The 22,766-nt window shown below is 47.1% G+C and overlaps 1 protein-coding gene across 1 annotated transcript in view; it reads right to left on the bottom strand.

The window, feature by feature from the left end:
- Positions 1 to 301: 301 nt before the first annotated feature.
- WNT7A (Wnt family member 7A) overlaps positions 302 to 22,766 on the bottom strand; it is a 32,594-nt gene continuing 10,129 nt past the window's right edge. Inside the window, exons 3-4 of the mRNA XM_041459120.1 lie at positions 20,464 to 20,735; positions 302 to 924 (exon numbers count right to left, since the gene is read on the bottom strand). Coding sequence (XP_041315054.1) covers positions 445 to 924; positions 20,464 to 20,735 — 752 coding nt within the window. The 3' untranslated portion in view covers positions 302 to 444. The remainder of the gene's footprint in view (positions 925 to 20,463; positions 20,736 to 22,766) is intronic.

Raw genomic sequence — 22,766 nt, forward strand, 5'->3', positions numbered from 1 at the left:
GCTCTGTCCATCCCATCCTGTGCAAAGCCCTTTTGTAGGGATTTCTCCCCTACCCCTCCCTGCTCCTCGTACACAGAGGTGTTTGACCATCCCTTTCCCAAACCAAGAGTTCATTGCCACACGCAGAGATTCCTCCCTGGCCGGCGTCTCTCCGCAAGGCAGCCAGCGCTCCTTCCTCCCGAGGGGCAGGCTCACTGAGGTGATCCTTTTCTCTCTCTTTCATGTCTCTGGTGGTCCGGGGAGGGGTTTGCTTGTTTTTGTTTCTTGGCTGACTTTATAAGAGTCTGAAATGTGTATCCACATCAGCAACAAACATGAGGAGAGAAGAGAGGGCTCCATTTGTGAGCATCTCTTCAGGGAGAGCAGCTCTTCCCGCAGTTCCGCTCAGCTACGTCGAGTGCATGTGCAAATGTATCCAGGCCGGGGAGCGGCCAGGGCAGGCGCTCACTTACAGGTGTACACCTCTGTCCTCTCGCTGCAAGTGTTGCATTTCACGTAGCAGCACCAGTGGAACTTGCAGTTGCACTGCCACACCCTGGAGTACTGGTGGGTGTTGTAGCCGCGGCCGCAGCACATCAGGTCGCAGCCGTTGGACTGCTGCGCCGTCTTGTTGCACATCCTGCCCTGCGTGCCCACGCTGCCCGTCACCGGGTCCTCCTCGCAGTAGTTGGGGGATTTCTCGATGTACACCAAGTCTGTGTCCATGGGTTTGCGGTAGGAAAGGGGCTTCTTGATCTTGAGGAAGGTGGGGCGCTTGTTGCGGCTGGCCCTGACGGGCTCCACCTGCACGGCCTCATTGTACTTGTCCTTGAGGATGTAGCCCAGCTCCCGGAACTTGGGCAGCGTTGTCCAGCAGGTTTTAGTGGTGCAGGACCCCGAGACCCCGTGGCACTTGCACTCTAACTTCATGTTTTCCTCCAGGATCTGTGGTTAGAAGAACAAAGAAGGATGCATTAATAACAGGGCTGTTAGATGGACTCAGGGATGGGTTGGTTCTGCACTGGGAGCTGCCACCACACGCAGGTCATGCTGCTGTCCCACGCAGCAAATGCTCATCACTTTGACCCAGTTCTGCCTGCAGAGCTGATTCCCCTTCTGCACTGTGAGTTCAACAGGGAGGATAACTCTGCCTGACTCCACAGCTGAGGGACCAAAGCTGGAATGGGCCCCTCCTCAGGCACAGCTTTTCTTCAACAGGATTGCCCAGTGCCCGACATTTTCCTTTTGAAGTTAACAAACCTCATCTTCCCTTCCGCCTTCACATCCCCTGAAACTCTGTCCCTGTATCTTCTCCTGCTGCTTACCAGCCCAGTCATTGCCAAATAAAACTGGAGTCCAGCTTAGTCCCTGCTCTGAGTCCTGGGCCCTGCAGCTGACCCGAAGCAGCAGTGACGTTGGGATAACGCAAGCAAACACACCTAATTCCAGCAATTAATTTCCCTCTTCTTTTACTTGAAAGAGGCCACAATAATTTTGATGATGAAACTCCGCCTAACCTGGCAGAGCCCAGCAGTGGAAAGCCCAGCCAGAGGGATTATCAGGGCTCAGGGAGTGGTCACATCATTTTTCCCCTGAGAAACCCAGCTGATCCATGCAGCTCCAAAACTGGTCAGTGATATGGAAATTGGAATTAACCCTTTGTTACAGCCTCTCCCTTCAGTTTGGGATGTTGGAAACAGCAGACACTGTCACTGGCCATTTCCAGCAGAAAGCAGCAGCCTGCACTGAAGGAGCAAGTCCATCTCCTAGGCTGGACATGTGTGGACACCTCAAGCCTAAACCCTCCACGTGAGCTGGGGGTGGCAAGGACAGAGCACTGACCTAGAGGAAGATGTCCCTGCCCACGGAACGAGGGTTAGAATTAGATGAATTTTAAGATCTCTTCCCATGCAAATCATTCTGTGGTTCTGCGATTTTTTGATTCTATGAAATGGCTTTATTTTTATTTTAGTCTATGAGCAGATTGTCAGCACATGTGGTCTGAAGACAGGATCACAACCCCCAAAAACACAGGTCCAAGCCTTTGACACAAGTGAACTCAGCACATGCTAGGTCACAATTTGTGCTACTGGTTTTAAATCAGCTTCTCATGCAAACTATCTAATGACTGCCTTAAAACTCAGATGTGAGAAAATTCCATATTCTGATCTACATCTTAACTTCTGCTCAAGCTTTGGCTTTATCTTGTTATCTTGAGTTTCCCTCTCAGCCACTGCATACTTCTTTTATTGCTCACTCATTCATAAGGCAGGACACTTGGAAGATAGATGAGGAGATGGAAAAGGAGTTATAGCACAGAAACCGGAAAAATAACATAAATTCCTTTAGTCTCATTTGTACCTTTTTAAAAGCTCTCTTTTTGGAAATTGAAACTAGCCAGGGATGCATTTCTCAGCCCTAATTCAATCACTGCTCTTGCAGAATGGGCTGGCCATACATCCTGGTACGATGTTCAAACTTGCAACAAAATATTTCCAATCTGCCAGGGGGATCCGCCAAATTGGTTTGGAACATTAACACAAAACACATCATGTGCCATCTATCCAGGCAGGGTTTTTGCCCTGAAGTGTAGTTAAGTAGCCTAAATTGCCTTTTGATTTATTTCATTACCATCCCATTTAGAGCCAGCAGTCTCTGAGGGATGGGGGCTCCTTGGGAAGGGATGGGGGCTCCTCAGGAGGGGATGGGGGATCCTCGGGAAGGGATGGGGGATCCTCGGGAAGGGATGGGGGCTCCTTGGGAAGGATTGGGGAATCCTCAGGAAGGGATGGGGGATCCTCGGGAAGGGATGGGGGATCCTCAGGAAGGGGTGGGGGCTCCTCAGGAGGGGATGGGGGCTCCTCGGGAAGGGATGGGGGATCCTTGGGGCAGCCCCCTGTCCTGGGCCGGGCTCCTGCCCAGCCACAGCGCCCCAGGACAGCCAGGCCCTGCTCTGCAGCTCTCAGCCAAGCCTGGCCACGGGCACTCAGGGTTAAAAGGGCTGCTTTTGCCTGGACAGAAAGCAACACCAGCTCCAGTGCCAGGGGTCCTTCCTAGAGGTCCAAAAACACCTGGAAGGGGATGGGAAGGAACAGAGGGATGAGAAAGTTCTGCTTTATTTTTCTCTCTTCCATTTATTGTTTCAGTATTTTCCTAAAGTTTACTGGCTCCCTCTCCCTTTCTCTCTGCTCTTGTCAGAGGTGCCAGAGGTTCCGAACTCTGTGCTGGAATCTCTCTGGCACATCTGCCTCATTTGTGTCCCCTGCCCTCTGCAGCTGAGCTGTTCTCTCCAGACCTGCCTCCTCTAAACCAGCCTCTCCACCTGTGCCTCATAACCCCTTTTGTTGCCTCTGTTCTTGCACACAAATCCATCCTCCTCTCTGGGCTTTCAGGGCTGTGTCCTGCAAATTCAGCAAGGCCGAATTGGCTCCCCAGCCTGTAGAAATGAGGCTACATGGAACTTGAACTGTCTGGCCTCAGCAAAAGCAAACCCAGCAGTGGTGATTTGATGTTTCTGTTGTACTCTCATAGCAGGTGCTTGGACTATTTGTTTTACATTAAAATATATGGATGGTGGCATTTTAATACTATTATGTTATTCCAATACCCTCTGCTGAATCAGTGCCAGTGATATGAGATTCTTTGGGTAGGGACACAGACCACAGTCTTTTCCTTGGTTTCCATGAGCCAAAAGCAAGCGCCCTTCCCTTAAAAACTTGGTCTGTGTTAAAACCAGAAATCATTCTTCACCTTGTATTTCAGGATTTGTTTCTTTGAAGGAATTATCCAGCAGCTCATACTTTTTACATCAGATTTAAACTTTAGGTGCATTACAGACTGACTTTTCCTAAAATGTAAGAGCCTGGAGGGCACAAAATGTCAATCCCAGATCCCATGTTTCTCACCAAATGACCACATCCAGCACCACCAGCTATGGGAAGTAAATTTGTATGCACCAGTGGGTGCTCTGATCTGGATTAAATGCAGACAAAGAGCTGGAGTTCTTTTAGCTTTGTCCACTTTTTCTTTGAGCTCCTACAGCAAACTGTCAGTACTTGTTTCTCCCTCTGTCTCTCTTTGCCATTTGTCTCTGGGAAATAGTTTGTGTGGGGAGAGCTGGGCTGGCTCTCCCTGCTGATGTTATCTCTAGATGCAGCACCTTTGGGCACTGCTATTGGGAGCACAAAGTGTTTGCTCTCCCCCTTTAGCTTTCCAGGGAACGTGTGGAGTTGGCCATGGGAGGGTGGCAGCAGCAGCCCAGGAGCTTCAGGGGCTGTTCCAGCCCCATGGCCCTGGAGCCTGGCTGGGGCTGTTCCACATCCGTGGCCCTGGAGCCTGGCTGGGGCTGTTCCACATCCATGGCCCTGGAGCCTGGCTGGGGCAGGCTCAGCCAGGGCTCCTGGCTGTCCCACCCTGCTGGGGGGCACATACAGAGCTGGTTTGTGCCTGGCATGCTCAGACACAGCACTCACACCCACACAGGGCTTTTCTCAGCCCGGAGTCTGTCCCGAGTCTCTCAGTGGTGTGTCCTGGGCTCCTAGCACCAAAGCAGCTGAGTTGCCCAAGGACCCCACACAGGGGGTCAGGGACAGCCCAGCCTCAGCTCAGCCAGAGCTCTGCAGCTCTTGATGCCAAAGCTGTGCTGAAGGACCTGCATCTCAAACCTGGAGACCATCCCACCTCCAGATCATCCCCCCTCCAGCAGGATTCCCATGGGAATGGGATCAATGCAGGGCCAGGCACGCTGCAGTGCTGTAGCCAGAATAACCCCAGCCCCAGGCTGCTTCTGCAGCCCAGGTAATTAGTGAGACACTGACTCCTGCCCACTGCAGCCCAGGTAATTAGTGAGACACTGACTCCTGCCCACCAAGGCCATGGTCTTGCCTAATTTTGTCTGACATCAGATCGCCTGGGTCAGGAATTCCCATCTCCTGCAAATGTCTGCACACACACACCTTCAGTAAAGGTCAAGGAAAGTGTAAGTATTGGCAAAATTAGTGAGATTTTCACTCCAGAGAAGAACATGGCAGGGCTTGGAGAGTGGCCACAACATTTCTGTGGGCTGGGGAGGGCCTTGGGGAGGTGTCCCTTTCAGCTGGAGGAAGGTGAGGATTGATGATTTATATTATTACAGAGGCAATTGTAGCTCCTTAAATAAGACAAAGCTCCTCAAACTTTGGGAATAATGTTGAGATACATTTGTTTTGCTATTGGAAAGATTCATTGAATAAAAAGACTGTTTTAAGCTAATAAAATGAAGCCATGTCATATTTAGTCTTTCAACAAAATAACGTGAGAACCAAATCATGTGCAGAGTGGGACCAGGAATTGGAAAGGGCACTGAGTGGATGTGTAGCACTGACTGGACAGATAGCAAAAGGACTATGTCTCTTAAAGTTATTAAGAAATGTCTCTGCCACTTGTTTTATCCAAGTGTGAGATTAATCTCAAAAGGATGCTACTGTTGAAGTAACTTGCAGGACTGTACTAGCACCAAAGCTCTGAAATCTGAGGGCAGTACAAGTAATATCTGGTGCTTTTTGATTGGAAAAAAAAGAACAAGAGAGACTTCAAAAAAAGAAACCCTGCTGTCAGAGACAAATCCTATGGAATCTTTAAGAAATGTGAGAAACTGCATAAAAGCCACTCAAATGCAAGTTTAAAATTAGCAAAGGCGAACTTAAGCAGAAAAGATGGAAAATATTCCCATCAGTGGATGGTCACTAATTATATACACAGAGCTGCTGTCAGCTGTCTTCTGTAGGAGCACATTTTACACTATCTCCTCTGGCAAACTGACTGGGATGAGCTTGGAAAGGATTGTGTCCCACAGAGTGACTCATTCCAAACAGGCTTTGATACCTCACTTGAACATCTTATGAAGATCTTATTAAGCACAGCCAAAAGATGTTTTTTCTCATGTTTTTGATAAGTAAATCTGTGCAAAAGAATATCTGAAGTCAGTATCAAACAACTTTGCTCCTGAACACCATGAGCTGTGACTATCCCAGAAATCCTGCTACCCCAGGCAGGCTGAACCCTTTTTCTCATGACAAGAATTTTTGTGTTTTAAATAAAAAATGAGTGGGGAATCACCACAGCATGTGACCTACATCAATCAAACCACCTTTTCACTTTCCTTGGAATAGGTGTCTCAGGAAAATTGGGCAACCTGCTGCTCTGAGGGCTGGTTATGCAGGGAGCCAGGAGCATTCTGATAAATGACATCCTGCTGCAAACACCACAGCTGGGTGGGATTTCCCAACACCACCATCTACCTTCACTAAGGGATATCCTGTTTTAAAGAGCAGAAAAACTTTTTCCAGATTTGAAGTCATGAGACCCTGAAAAATGAAGGCTTCAGACATTTTATACTCTCCTAAGTTCAATCTTTTTTTGTCCTATTTCTGACCTTTCTCTATGCCACCCAAAGCAGGAGATTCCTTTCATCTCTTGTGTGCCCTTTATAGGGTTCTATATTTATTTTTGTACTTTCTGCCTGAAATCTTAGTTGCCCTTTACTTCATCTTTATAAAAAATTGATCATATGCTGGAATTATTTTTGAAATGCAGCTTCTGTTTCCCCAGTATGTCAAAGAAGTAAAAAACAAGTATTAGTTAGACTTTCTGCATGGTCACAGTGCTCACACAGTGCTGCCAGCACATGCAAACAGAATGAGATGTGATCTTCTCTCTCTGGGCAAGTTGTGTTGTTTAAATCACAGAGATGGTGTCCTTCAGTCACTGCCTAACGCTGTGCAGAATAGCAAATGAACGAGAGCAGGACCAGTAAAAGCTGAGAGGAATGCAGCAAAAAATATTTTCTCCTGCATATTTTTCTTATACTTCTGATAACCTTCGTGACTTGCTGTAGACTAAATCAATTTATCACCACTTCTGGGTCCAGAAAATAAATTTCACAGAATGCTTTTATAGTTGTTATTTTTGAAGAATAGCTGAACTTGGGACACAGAGGTGAGATTTAATGAGATGGATTTTCACAGAACCTAATTAATGCTCTTCTCAAACATAAGGCCTGGCCCTTGCCTTTTTCAAGCTGTAGGAGCTGCTCTGTGAAATAAAACAAGGTGTCACAATTCTTCAGGGCCACAGACACATTTAGGGGGAAAAGGCCTCCCACACCATCCAGTCCAAGCTGTGCCTGTTCCGCACCTTGTCCTCAGTCCAGAGCCCTGAGTGCCACATCCAGGGTGTCCTTGGACACCTCCAGGGATGGGGACTCCAAACCTCCCTGTTTAACAATGCCTTCCAGGAAGAAGTTCTTCCTGAGAATTCAGATTCTTCCTCAGCTTTCTGGCATTGAGGGGTCCGTCTAGGAGAGCACCTTATCTGCTCTTGGTTATCACTTCTGCCCAAACCCTCTTGGTTTCACAAAAGTAACTGTGCAAGGGATCCTGTGCATGTGCCTCAGGGGTCAGATGCTCCTGCCTCATGTGTCCTCCTCTCCTCTCCTCTCCTCTCCTCTCCTCTCCTCTCCTCTCCTCCCCATGGTACCTGAGAGCAGCTGCAGGACCCTGGGACCCCTCTCCTTCTCAGCTCTCTCCCGAGCACATCCCAGCTCTCCCCAGACAGAAAGGATCTGCACTCTCATTTCTCTTTGGTCATCAACATGCAAATCAAAGCCATGAATGCCTGAGCTGGAGCCTCAGGTTGGGTTTCCCGTGCTTTGAAGGGACGTGGCAGGACAAAGTTCCTGATTTCTGGGTTTTCTGTGGTGCATTCAGCGCAAAACCTCCTCACCCACCCTTTCACAGGAAATGCTGTTAGAAAACTATAAATTTCAAATAGAAATTTCCAAATTAATGCTTAGGTAGGTTTTAGATCAGGACAGAAACTGAGAGCAGCATTTCCCCAGTATCTGTTGGAAGTAGCTGGGAAATGGGGGGGTCCTTGTGTAGCACTTTGTGCTTTCTCAGTTGCTGATGACAAAGGCTCACTATTTGAAAGGTGGCCTGGCAGTTTATTGAGGGCTCGCTGCTGTTCTGGCTCCTGGGTACAGCTGCCTGAAGCACCACTTGCCTTTTGGTCTTGAGGGGTTTTCTATTTAAAAGAAAGGCAAATACTTTAACAGAAAAAAATTGAAATAATTTGAAAATATAACTCTCAATGGGTTTGATAAACTGCTTGTTTTTGAAAAGTAACTCTTGTGAGAAACATTGTCACCTAGATTAGACTGGATCAATGCAGTGCCAAGTAAGTGTCACCATGTAGGAAGTTTGAAGATCTGTCATAAAAAGGAACTTGGAAAAAATAGTCCTGAAAAAAATCTGGTTTCTTTTACTGTGCTTTCACTTGTTATTATTAGAATATAACTGAATTGTATTAAAGACATTCAACATGTGATTTTATATTCTATAATTGAATGAAAATGGGATTTCCTAGCCCCTTACTGAAATGGGATTGTGAGATTAAGGGAAAATTTATCTAGGATCATTACTTGCTGCTGTCCAAGCAAAACTGACACTGTGGACATGATGGATTTTAGCTTGTGAAATACTGAACAGTCTTGTTGTCTGGCCTACCTGAGCACTTTGTAGGATGAAGCTGACATAGGCTGGGAATGGGGGTGGTGGCACAGAATTACAGATAGAGTTGTTGGTTATGTTATCTAGCCTTCCCTTCCTATCACTACATAAGTTTTCCACAGTACATATCTTCCTTTCCAAAAAGATACCGAATAGAAGGTTCATGCCAGAAGTGAATAAAAGATGATGATAGAGGAGTTTTGAAATGAAGAAACAGCATGGTGCTCACTGACACTGAGACACTAAGTTTAGAAAGAAAATGAGGCAGCAATTTTTCTGCCTTTTGACATGCTACCCACATAATATTTCTTCGTAGGTCATACCTACCTTCCTTACATTCTGGTTACCAATTGAAAATCACCCTAAAATGCTGATACTTCCAATCAGGATTCTCTAAAATAGTGAACTGTGTGGTAAAAATGCTATGGACGTCCATTGCTAAAAACATGATTTTCCTTAATCCCTGCTTCACCCTACAAGCTCATCCCTGCAGCCAATGCATGGACCAGAACAGTGAAGTCAATGAAGTCCAAGCTGAGCCGTGTCTGCTGACCCTGACCCTTCAAAGTCAAAGCAATACTGCCAGCGTCCTCCGTCCAGAATGTCTGCTCTAAGTTTTGATCTTGGGACAGTGATCTTCACCCGTTCTCTGGGCCTCTGAACTAAGATGGCACTAAGAAGGTAATTGTGCTTGTACTTTATGTTTTAGCATTATATTTCTGAAGAAATGGGAAACAACCCCAGGTAAGAGGAAATGAATTTAATTATGCTCCTCACTTTGGGTACACAATGAGTTAAACTCTTGGGGTTATTCAGACAAGGATGTCACTGCTGCCCCTTGCTTTGGGCTTTGTCATGGAGCCTGAGTCATCCTGCACACAAAAACGATGCAGGGAAAACAAGAAATGACACAACTGGAATTTGTCCTCGTCACAGTGGATTCACAGGGAGAGGCCTGACTCATTCCCACTAAAATTCACCTTCTGTGGGACCTTCCCCAGTGGAGGGGAAGCTCTCCAGTGAAGTGGTGCTGGCAGTAAAGATTGTGTATAAAGAACTAGGAGCCACCAGGTAGAGCATTTTGACAAATGCTGAAGTTGTCAAGAGAAAAGTTTCAAAAGAGTGATGGAAACCAAGAGAGCAGCCTGGCTGGTTCCAGACAAGTAATCAGGAAACACCTCTTGTGCTAAACTAACAAAGCCAGGTACTGGCAGGAGCATGAGCTGCAGAATATTATCACTTCATATTGCTTCCAAACATTTCCAACCAATAGCCACACACAGTTAATTATAGGTTCATTTGGTTGCATACCAAACTGTGAGAGTTAACCCCTAGGGTACTCAGCAGATGATACTACAGAGGATATTATTCATCATGCTGAAAAATGTCTATAAATTTTAGTTCTCCAAGACAGTAGCTTTAGTTGAAAAGGATGTTTTTTTCCTTTCTATCGGCTTTTTTAGGTAATGTCAAAGTAATTCTCCATCAATTTTGCAGTACTGCCTTTATGAAAACACAAAGTTTCTTAGCTCAACTTCTCCATTAACTCCTTTGGTCTAGAATAAAACATGAGCTATGCTTGTGTTTGATACAGAGAGACATATTTAAACTTCAGTCCTAACTCTGTTCACAGTTCGTGGCACTGGAGAGGCACCCATGGTCTGCTTTGCCTGCCTGCCATTCACTGATCTGGGAAGAGCCCCTGAGCTGCCTCACAGCCACTGCCATTCCCTTCCCACGCACAGCCCCACTGCTCTCCGGGGACAACACCACCTGGGCTGTGGCAGAGGCTCCAAACCCATTGCCACGGGTGGATGTACCCTGGGTGGGATCTCACCAGATTGGGACATCAAGCCACAGCTGCTCAGTGAAGTGAGAGCCATTCCTGTCAGTTTAAAAGAAATGTCTCATTATTCCTCCAGATAATCTCCATGCAATTATGTTAGTTATTGGAAAGCAGAAGCTGGATCACAATGACAGAGTGTATATTGTGAACAGACTTCCATACATTTTGTGTTTACAATTCAAAATACTCATGTTACCATAAAGTAACATGATTTTGGTGTTAATTGTAATATTACAAAGATGACTTTCTAATTAAGTTAATCCATAAGTTCTTTCCCCCTCCTGCTGCAGGTGAGACAATAGGTCCACACTTCCACGTTTTCAAATAGCTCCCACTTATCAGAGATAAGATCCTACCAGCAGAGCCTCTCTCTGCAGCCCCGCAGCTGCCAAGAGCCGCACGCACAGACCCAGACCAAGAATTTTAACAGGGATCTTCTGGCCTGTTCTCAATGAAAATTTTCTCCTATGCAGAAGAAAGTGGAATTTTCTAGATTTATGTGTAATTCTGAGTGCAGCCTAAGCACAGGGTGCCCAGGGGAGCTGTGGCTGCCCCTGCAGCCCTGGAAGTGTCCAAGGCCAGGCTGGGACTGGATGGGTGTAAGGTCCTTTCCAACCCCAACCATCATGTGATTCAATAGTTGAAGTTTTGTTCTTACAAAGCAATCACATGCTAAGGGAATTCACTTTTGAGGTGTGCTGTGTGGTTGGATGGGGTTCTCCTGAGCCAGCTCACCCTCACACTACACAGTGCTGCTGCTTTTTCTGAACTGATCTACCTGCTCACCACTTATACACGAGTTCAGCAGCAGCAGCAGCCTACAATGCCTTTGATGGTTCCTCTTTATAAGCCATGCACAAGTGAGTCTCCACCTTGAGATGGATGTTTTTAACAAAGGGTTAACCAGTTGCTCCAGATCTCCAGTTCAGAAGACCACAGAATGCCTGTAACAGAGCTAAACACCAGCCCCACCAGTACATGAACCATCAGCTAAAGAAACCATGCATGTCTGTAGTGCACCTTTAGTATTTTAATCTGATCTGAATTTTATAAATCTCTCATTAAGGGGTACCTTAATATAAAGCAGAAGTCTGTTGGACCAAATTAAACAAATATCTTAATGCTAAGGTATTCCTTAGCATAGTTGTTAAAATCTACAGTTTTCTAGAAAATATTTTAGGTCTGACTACACCTTTCAGTCTAAATTTGCACTAAGTATAGCAAGGCAGACTTCTCAGGCTGATTCCCTGGGAAAGCAAAGCCTAAGCACTCACTTGGCGTCTGGCTTCCTTCTGCCTTCTCATTTCCCACTGGAAATTTCAAAGTAAATTCAAATAAATATGACAAAGTGTAGATATATTGAAGAAACTTTTGTGAAGTCTTAATCCATGTTTTTTGGACACATTCTCTTGACTCCTTGTTGCAATTCTTTACAGGCTACTGCGCCCTCTCAATGGTTAATTGTTCTACGCCTGCAGGATTTATCCACCCAAACATAACAGTGTGTGCTGTGGCTCAGGGAACATCTCCTGGGGGAGCAGCTCTGTCACAGGCTGCGTGGCTGTCTCCTGACTGTGTGTGGGCTCATTTGTGGGACAGGATCTGGAATGCTGTAGGCAAGGCTGGTCCCTCAGTGCAAGCCACCAGCCCGCTCCCACGGGAGCCTGGCTGGAGCTCCAGGATGGAGCTGGCTCAGGTCTGGGTTACAGCCCATGCCATGACATTCCTGCTGCTTGGCCCAGGGACACCCTTTAGGTGCAGCTCCCTTTCAAGTACCAGAAGGCTTGAGCTGGTTTCAATAACCAGCACTAACTCAAATTAATCCTGGTGCCTTCTGACACTAACTGGGCATGAGAGCCAAGCATCCTCACTGCAGGTCCTTGAAACCTTTCTGTCCTTCCATAGCTCAGTTCTGCATCCTTCCAGTACCAACAGGCCCTGTCTGTGTCCTTGGACTAAATGGTTGTTCTTCATTCATTGATTTTTTAAATTGTTTACTTCAAAACACCTGGAAATTCTTTCCGTTAAAGCAGAAGTCTATTCCATTTGCACAGCACACACTGGCAATTATTTCTCTTGGTGAGTATTCAGGGCTTCATGAGCTCAGTTTTCTGCCACCACATGTTAAAGGCAAGGTTTGAACCAAACCTTGGTTTAACTTTCAGTTTTACCAAAACCTCTGTTGAGTTACAGGCTTAGCTCAGGTAACTGAGTTCATGTTCCTGACTCATCATTGAGGCTCTTGGAAATGTTCCTGGAGATACTTTCAGTTCAGGCTCAGGAGGCCTGGGCTGTGACTGCAGAGGATTCCAGTTTCTCACAGCAGGAGCAGAGATCCTGCCCCACATCCGAGTCTTGGGTTTAATTTGTCAGAGATTTAGTGAATGAGGTTGCAGAGTGGGAGATCTCCACCAGAATTTGGTGAACAATTCATGTGTAAACACAACCTGTTTCTGCATTAAAAGTGGTCGCAGTGAACTGGCCTAACCATTGGTTTCTTGCTGACTTGGCCAATACCAATCTTCTTTGAGTTTTGCTAAAGCGTGGATATGGAAGACCCCAATAACAGGCAAGATCAGTCTTGGGTATGGAAACCTGAATTTCCAGTGTGACAAATGCCAACTGGAAGAAACAGAACAGTTCTCAACCGCTATTTCTGAATTTTTTTCAAAAACTTAAGCCAAAATTCAGGTATGAAGCACAAAAATCTTGGATTCTGATCTCAACAAAACATCAAGGAGCACAGGTTAATAAAAACATTACAAGACAGGACAGCCAAGCTCATAGGTCACAGTTAAGGTTAACAGGTGCTGGGTTTTTTCTTGCAACTTTTCACAGAGTTACAGAATGGCTGGAAGAGACCTTGAAGCCCATCTTGTTCCAACCTCTCAGGCTGTATTTTTTTCTATTACCAGGGTAAGCTTTAAAACCCCCAAACACAGCAGGAATCTGCTGTGGGATAATTGTGCTCTGTGAAAGCTGCATATGCTTCAAATCGTTAATGTTTTGTTCTGCAACAGGAGAGACACCAAAGACTCTATCAAGGCTCCAAAGGTGCTGAAAATCCTGGGAAAAGTGAATAATCTACACAGCAACTATTTTTGTCTAGCTGATATTCCCCTCTGAGCACTGAATGACAAGCATGGTCCTATGGGAAGTGTTGCTAATTGTCCAAGGAGAAAGGCCAGATTAAATCAGAAATTGTCCAGAAACCTGTGCCCCAGCCAGTGGCTTTGCTGAGCAAATTAATCACCAAAGCAAGCATCTGATTATTGCCATTATAAAAGGTGCCCGCTATTAAATTTGGAATTTGAGATCTCTGTTATTTCTGAAGAGAGGCTGGCCCTCAGTCCCAGCCCTCTGTCAGCAGCATGACAGACTGTCAGCTCCAGTACTCACACACATGAAGTGCATGTTTTGCTCATAATGCCAGAATCCTCTAAAACTGAGACTGCAGGCGAGTGATAGCATTTATCATTCCTTAATCTCCAGTGTAAATCAGGAATTCAGTGTTCAACCACATGAGATATAGGAGGGAGCTGAAAGCCAAAATACAAGTAGAACCATGTATCACCATTTCTGATTAGCTGAAAGTGGAGGACAAGTGGAATGAAAATTCATTTTTGTGGATTACAGTTCTTGTGCAGTCCAATTCCCTCTCATAATTTAGACCAACATTAATGCTTCCTTTATCTTTACTCTGGGCTGTTGAGAAGACGCAGAGCTTGTCTGTCAGGCTCAGACTTGCTTTAAGACTATTACCTAAAAAGTAGGAAAGCCATAAATAGTGCTTTGATCCTTTCAAACACAACCAAAACGCTGTAAGGCTGCAAGGGATGTGTATTTCTTTTCACACCTAGGAGGCTGCCCAGCAGAACCTTGGGGTGGAGTTGGATGGGATTTTGGAAGCACTCAGCTGTACCCTGTGGTCCCACCAGCCTCAATGGGAGCTTTCCCATTTAGTGAACTGGATTTACTCCAAACTCAGAGCTTGGCCTTTCTGGGAATCCTGCTGCCCCAGCCAACAAAGCTGCCAGGACAGACTTTGTGGCATTTAAGGCTCCTTTTCTAATTGCACTGAAGTGCAGCTGGGGTGCCAGGCCCTCCAGTGCTTGGAGGAAAGGCAGGGACTGAGCACTGGGTGTACCTTGGATGGATGGAACTGGGTCCAGGTTGCGGGGTGGATACTCTTCTTTGCCTCCACAGCCACATCAGAGATTTGCCAGAAGATGCTTTTACAGATTCTGTCTGGTCACAGTGAGGCGCAAGCCCTGTGTGTAAACCTTCTCCTCAGCATTCTCTGTCTGCCTGCTTTTAATCTAGGCCAAATGTTGTACCAGGAGAGCTCCTAGGACACCCAACACAGGCACACCTGCTGCACCCAGCACCAGATTTCCTGGGTTTGTGTGTCGTTTTAGCAGTGGAGCCAATTTTTTATCTATTAATGCTACTGCTCTGTGAGTGGAAGTGCTGTGTGTTATCCTGGCTGAGCGTGGTTTGCAGGATGTTTTGGGCATGGCTGTCTCCAGCACAGTAGTGCCATGGCCAGGCTGTAGGTCAAGATCTGCCAACCTCCCCTGTCACAGTGACAGTGGGGTCTGGCAGAATTGTCACTGCCACTATCAACAAGGGCACCATTCAGCTGAGTGTTTGAGGAGCAACCCTAACATCGAGGAGTTTCTGAAAAGGAAAATGAGGAACATTTCTGTGCCCAAGCCAGAAAAACCAAACCAAACCAAATTAAAAACCAAACCAAAACAAAAAATCCCACCACAAACAAAAACACATTGGAAAATGTGAAGTGCAATTGCAAAGGCACTGCTAAATCCTGAACTCCAGGAAACATGGCTGTGCTGCTGGTACTCCAATATCCCTTGATTGCTGGTGCCAGGAATGTCAGGGCAGCCTCTCCCAGTCCTGCTTGGCTTGATACCACTCTCTGAGTCTCTCTGGAGTCTTCAGCAATTGTGAGCAGCTCCAGACACTGGAGCTTTATTCTGGTGTGTGCCATGAGAGCTGTTCCTTCTGATGGAGGAGCAGCAGGGCAGGCGTGGCTCTCTCAGCCAGCTGGGCTGTGTGCAGGCACTGCTCAGGGACAGCTTACAGCAGCCACATCCCTGTGGAAGGAATCTCCTGGCTCCTCTGTGCCTCTGTGTCCCCCTGGCACCCAGCTGTGCCTGCCAAGCAGACCAGCATCCCTGGCCATCTTTTGGGAGCAGAGCTCCTACCAGGAGCTGCTGGAATGCTGGGGTCCCTCTGCAAGACTGGTCTAACCCCAGGCAGGGCCACTCCAGTGAGGCTGCAAGCCCACAAGCTGCACTCCCCTTTCACTGCATACTTTCGTGTGCTTTAAGATTTTGCTCAGGCAGAACTATTAAATCTCCAGAATTTCAGGCCCATATTCAGAAAAATAGAAATGTTATGTTGTTTGGCAGCCTCTTTTATCAGCCATGTCTCTTTCCTAACAAGATGCTCACAGCTTTTTAAGTCATTCATCTGCAGGAGGTTGTGTTCTGTGCTGCTGGTGGTAGTCAGGTGAAAGGGTAGTTAAAGAAAAAGTCATTTTTAGAGAGGTAGAAAGAGCTCCCCTCCAGAGAGAGTTGATTGCAGTGGTGATTGCACCTCACAAGAAGAGGAACATGTTCAGGATGTCTCATGGCAGCAATGTCCTCCTGAGGTCAGAGAAGCAGCAAGTAAAGAGTCCCACAAGTGTGGCTTTCCAGGACAGCTCGGGAGAAGCCCTGAGCTCCCTACTTTCCAAATGCCACTGTGTCACTTCAGCCTTGCTGCAGTTTTTTACAGGATAAAACATGAAACACTCCAGTCTATTGTGACCCCTGCATGATCCGTTTCAGGACCACCTCCTGGGTGCTCCCAGCTTTCCTTGCTGTTTGCAGCAGCTCTGTCAGGCACATCCTCCACATCCCCCGGGAGCCTCAGAGCTGAAGGGGAAATCTGAAATGCTCCTGGTGCAGAGGATGGAGAGACATTGCAAAGTTAGTGCACCTACACATGCCTCCAAAGAGAAATGCTGAATAAAAATCCACCTTGATGTGTTCTTGAAGGCAAAAGCCTTCTAATGCAGCCTCTGCCCATGATTTATAACAATGACTCATAATATTGCATTATACTTAATATGATGTAACGCTGATGCAAGATGCCATTTGTGGAATTTCAATGTCACAGGGAAAATGAAAGGAGAGAGCAGTCTGGTCATGTACCTTGCCATGCAGTCAGAATGAAATGCCTACAGCCAGAATGTGTAGAGCCTTTCAGTATCTACTTTGTTATTTTTTAGCAGGATAGATAACCTGGAGAATAACATTTCTGTTTCCTGGAGTATAAATATCTCTCAGACATACATTATTGTGTTACTTACAGTAATTTAATCAACTTCATATTTGAGAAGACAAATTTGCTAACAGACAATTCAGTCTTGCAATTATACCCCCTCACATGGAAGTTTGCAGGGCAAATAAGGATTATGCCTTTAAATTAATTGAAGCTTTATCTCCCTTTTCTGACCCAGCTGTTATGAATTCTCCTCCTGTTCTCACTGTACTGCTTGCTCCTTCCTGCAGTGAATCAGCACTTCAGGAAACACTAATTCAAAGAGGAAAGACACCCTAAACTCTGGTTCTGGAGGTCAGGAATTGCTGCTCTCTGCTAGGTTTGACAAATGAGGTAAGGCTCTGGGGCTGCTCGGGCCAGTTTGGTGGGGTGTTGGTGACCCCTGCTCAGAACTCTGCCCCTGCCCTTCCAGCAGCCCTAGGAACTTGTGCTACACAAGTGAGTCCTGCTGGATTGTCTCCAGACAGACAGGGAAACAGAGCCAGAGCTCTGTCCTTCAGCTTGAGGAAAGCTGGCCCTGGCTGCGGGACCCACGGGCACCCCTGGCTGCATTTGTGGTGGGGAGCAGCTGGGAATGGCTTGTGTCCCCCACTCTGCTCCCAGGGCTGCTCCTCGCTGCATCCAGGGTGTGCCTCGGGGCTCTCCAGGCACTGCATGACCCGAGCTGTTCAGCAAAGGAACAGGGATTTTCTCCATCTATGACCTTTGAAATCCTCCACATCTGACACCCTCAGTTGTCTCATTTCCAGCAAGAAGTGACAGATTGTGGAATTACAGAGTATCCTGAGCTGGAAGAGACCCTCGGGGATCACTCAGGCCAACCCCTGGCCCTGCATAGACACCCAACACTCCCACCCTGGGCATCCCTGAGAGTGCTGTCCCAAGGCTCTTGGAGCTCTGGCAGCCTTGGGGCTGTGCCCATTCCCTGGATGACTGTACACTTGCTCTGTCTTCAGGATGTTCAGAGGCTGCTGCTGGCACCCCAGGGAGCACAGAGAAATTGCCTGGGTCAAACAGGACTGTGAGAGGCTGGAAAGCCTTGAACTGAGGTCTCCACAAATCCTGGATCAGGCTTTCCCTGGTGGTTCTCTGTCAGTTCATACCCTGCAGTCCCTTCTGTGCCCAGTGCTCCCAGTAAGCCCAGCAGACCATTCTCAACTGCCAAGATGGAATGGATGATTTTACCAGTGGTGCTCAAGAAGACAACTCGATATTGGTGGGTCTGTGCTGTTCTAGAATGCATCCTGAACCACCTGCAGCAGGTGTCACCTTGAAGAAGGAGCTTGTCACAGGTGAGCACCAGGTGAGTGGGCACAGCACAGTTTCACATCGCAAGACCAAAGTAGAGAGGACTGACTTTTGAACACCATAGCAGTGCCTACAGGTGGTGGTAAGAAATCAATAAGAATTTATTTATTTTTGGAAGCCTGGTAGGTGCCAGTCTGTCTCCAAAGTGTATAAATATCATCAAAACCTAGCCATGGGCAAGTGAAACAAGACAAGAATTTGTAGCCCAGAGGAAAGCCACCATGAATAGATTGTGTGGAGGCTGATAAGATCCATATTGCTCCAAAATGGAGTTCCACCTCACAACAAGGCTGTCTTTGTTGTGGAAGAGTCAGGTTGTGAGTGTCCTGGCATGCCAAATACCTGTAATGGCCTCCCCTGCCAATTGTCTTTAAATACTGTGATCTTTCACACAGAGGCAAAGCCTGAAAGAAATCTCTCTAGCAAAAACATCATTTGTTCATTCTCTACAGGACAGTGGAGCAGCAAGCCCTCTCCTCGGTTCTGTTACTCTTTCTCTCCCCTGCAGATTTCAAGCAGAGATGTGTTCAAACAAAGATGGGCAATTTTGCTCTGTGAGGATGCAGGAAGAAGCGCAGAGCTATCTCTAGATCAGAGCAGTTCCTGAGCCTGCTGGAGAAATGGCAGATGGCCAGAGATAGCACAAACCACTGCTCTCCCAGATTACAATGTGGAGAGCTGAACCTTCCAGGCACAAGCTTCCAGGACAGCAAATTGTGCACAGAAAGGTGAGAAACACGAGGAGCCTGGCGGGGAGGCTGGGGAGGCTCCTGGAGCCGGCCTTCCCACAGCCACCTCCAGCACCAATGGCCCTCCTCTGCCCAAGGTCCACACCTGGGGGATAACCGAGATCAAAAATTGCAACTTTTCTATTTGTCTGCATTTTTGAGCTTTGCTCTGGGGAAAAATTTCTGGCCAGTAGGCAGTTCCAGCCGAGTTTGCAGTCTGTTGTAGGCTGGTGTGTCATTTCCTAGGAATCTTTTACTGCCAGCACCCATCAAATACAAGCAGACCTTTCAAGGAAGTAGCTTTGCCACAAAGGTGAAACTGCTATTTTTTGTTTCACTGGGTCTGTGCTTATACAGCAGAGCAGACTGTGGGTGTTGGTGCTTCACCAAGTTTTTCGGGATGTGCCTTCATGCTACCAGATGCTAAGTAATAAACATCTCAGAACCATTCATTTTGCAAATATTAATGCTCAATCCTTGAGTTATTCTCGGAATTCAGGGTTCATTTTGCTGGTGTTGAAGTACAAGTTTTTGCACCACAGAGCCAGACACAGGTATTTGGGATACTACACAGAGTAAAACCCAGAATCTCATCTATAAAACTCCTACAGTAGCATTAAATTAGAGAAGGGTCAGGCTTTTGTTTGGGGTGGAAATGGCTTTTCTTCAATACAATCTGCCTGGCTCCAGCATAACTGGAGATGTCTCAGAGCCTACAGGTAATTACCACAACAAAAATAGCATCCACAAATTAACTGCTGCTCCCAACTTCCTTCTCCCATTTGCCTCTAAGTCACACTCACATGATGCTGGAATCAGGACTATTGCATAGGAGGAGGTAAAAGGAGAGCTGAGGAAGCAAGGATTGACATCCCTGGGCAATGGGATCAGCAGAACTCCTGCAGAGAGAGCCCTGCTGGGCTGTGCCCAGGGTGTGGGGAGCACACAGACAGCCCTGGCTGTTCCAGCTGCTGGAATTGGAGCCACAGCCCCACTGGGACTGCCTGGGAATGCCTGGCCCACAGGCACCTGGGGAGCATAGCTCAGACCAGGCTGGGTCCTGTGCCTGGCCGAGCTGCCACTGGAGATCAGAAACACGGCCAAGGCAGCAAACCCGGGGTGTTCTGTGCCTGGGATCCCCAGGAAATTTGTGTGTGGGAGCTGCTGGAGTCCTGCCTTCCCCAGTGCTGCCTCTGCAGCAGCTGCTCTCAGTCCCAAAGGATGGGGTGGGTGTGAATGCTGCTGTGCTGAACCCAAATCCGTGTCACAGTGTGACACAGAGTGACAAGGACTCAGCCTGGGGTCTTGCTGCTGAAGCCTTTCCCTCCTTGCAGGGGCGGCTCTCACACAAAGAGCAACGTTTGAACAACGGGGTTGAAAATGATCCCTTTTCAGCTGAGTGAGACGTTCATGTCTGAACCTGACAAGACTCCTGCTCACCCACACAGCAGCAGGCAGCTTTTTACCAGAAGTACCGTTTGACTTCCCAGATAAAACACTTGTTTGATTTTTTTTTTCCCTTTCTTACAGCTGCAAAGAGTAACATTTAGACAAATGCTTGATGAGCAGACGGTCCAACAACCTGCAGAGCAGCCTACTTGTCTACTGTGAATGATGGCAGCATGGCAGCGCTGTGGTTCTGCTGAGCAGGACACCAAACCCATCCCAGCCCCAGGATGGACATGGGGACAGCAGGGCCACTCACCTTGCGCCCGGCCTCGTTGTTGTGCAGGTTCATGAGTGTCCTGGCGTTCTGCTTGATCTCCCGCGCGTCCACGAAGACCTTGGCGAAGCCGATGCCGTAGCGGATGTCGGCGGAGCAGCCGCCCCATTTCCAGCCCTCCTCCTTGTGGTACTGGCCCTGCTTCTCCTTGTCGCAGCCGCAGTCGCTGAGATTGCCCTGCGTGCAGGCCGCCGTGATGGCGTGGGCCACGCCGGCTGCAATGATGGCGTAGGTGAAGGCGGCCTCCCTGCTTCCTGCAAGGAGAACGGCCGTGAGCAGCGGGCAGGGCACGGCGAGGGGAACGGCAGGGCCTGCGGGCACACAGCACCGCCTGCTCCTGGAAATGCTGGAAAGCCGCTCCATGAACAGGGGAACGGCAGGGCCTGCGGGCACACAGCACCGCCTGCTCCTGGAAATGCTGGAAAGCCGCTCCATGAACAGGGGAACGGCAGGGCCTGCGGGCACACAGCACCGCCTGCTCCTGGAAATGCTGGAAAGCCGCTCCATGAACAGGGGAACGGCAGGGCCTGCGGGCACGCAGCACCGCCTGCTCCTGGAAATGCTGGAAAGCCGCTCCACGAACAGGCTCTGCTCCTCTGGGATTCACCTGCTGGATGCTCATCTCTAAAGCAATGGCCCTCTAGGAGGCAGGGGGAGATCAAGTGTTGTTCAGGCTGATGCCTTTGGAATTTAGCTTTTATATGTTTCAAATCCTGTACTGATCAATGTATAACCCTAAACTCCATACAGAGTGTTAGTTAATTGTCTCCACGTTTTGGTCAGACAAAAAAACTCTCTAGACCTGAAACTCAAGGATATCCTACAGCCTCAGGCTCTGAAAAGTATAAACAAAAGTGAATGGGGAGGAGGAAATTGGGGGGTAAATTACTTCATTACCTGCAGCTGTAATTGAAGAATTAACCCGTGATATATAAATGCGCCAAATTTATAATTGTCTGAAAAACTCATGACCACTGTCCATCCTGGGTGCAGCCTCTGGGAGGCTTCTGGCTGCCCAAGGTGTCCCTGTTAAAGGCTTTTAATAAATACCCACTTTATTCTCTTAACCTTGCCTAGCCTCTGTTCTACGGGGTCACTCCAAGGCATGAAGGCAGCTTCATCTCTATATTTCCAGATGCTATTAGGAGTAGGCAAACTAAACTTAAAACAAAAGGATGGAGTGGCAAATGTTGGAGCTCAAAAATAAAGAAAGAAAGGAAAACAAAATAGGTGGGCTTGGGGGTTAAGTTGTTAAACCCTCCATATTCAACCTTTTAAAAACTCAGCTGGGAAGTAGGATTTTATTTTAAAATTTAATTCTACACTAAATTGTATTTTTACAGGATGACTGCTTCTGTTTCACTCCTGTTCTGAAAACATTTTTACTCAACTGGGACAATTTCTTCACACTGCAGGTGTCAAAAAGTTTTCAACACTGACATCTGTGCTGACTCAATGAAATAAGTCTTGGGTTTAATTTCAAAATTTCTCATAAAATGAAAAAAAATCCTGACCTGTTATAGGCACAGTGACCAGAGCAAGGTGAAGTAAGAGCCTCACCAGAGGGCTGCGAGACAGAGGTTGGTCCAATAATACTTTGTGCAACAAGGCCATAATGACAGGTTTCTGTTTCCTGAGGGGGGGTTCTCACTTTAAATCTAAGATTTAATTTCTCTTTTTGAAGTTTTGTTGCATCCTGCTGTGTGTATTTCCCACATGTGGACCCTACGGGATCTGTGAGGCTTTGGGGGCCAGTTCAGCTGAGAGGGCCCTTCACAGCCTGAGGAGGTTTGCAGAGGTTGCCCGTGTGTGTCAAACAGCCCTTAAAAATATTTGGATCACCCAAATCGAGAACTTGTCCTACTCTTATTTCTCCAATGACAAAATGCACCCTTGTTGAATAGGATCAGAATCAGGCTCTTAATTAGGGGAGTGCAGATGGGAAGATCTGCTTCCCTTCTCCTGGCAGACCTCAGCTGCTGGCAAGAGTATGTTACCCATGAAACAAGCCCATTTCTGCTGCTCATTGCATTTCACAAAAAAATCATCACTTGGGAAAGAAACCTTACAACACTTCAGCCTTGGCTGCATCCCTTTCTTGTAATATGATCTGGATTTCTCTGCTTGTCTCTTTTAATGATAAATGTTCATTTCCTTGTATCGAGGAAGTAAAATGGAAAACAAGATGACATTATCACAATCTGTTAATAGTCAACCTCATGCCCTCTGTTAGCAAAGGCAGTATCCCTAATGCTGCAACATACTGCATTTATTAAAGAACTTAA

Source organism: Pyrgilauda ruficollis, unplaced genomic scaffold, assembly GCF_017590135.1.
Source record: "Pyrgilauda ruficollis isolate IOZ18807 unplaced genomic scaffold, ASM1759013v1 scaffold131, whole genome shotgun sequence".
NCBI lineage: Eukaryota > Metazoa > Chordata > Aves > Passeriformes > Passeridae > Pyrgilauda > Pyrgilauda ruficollis.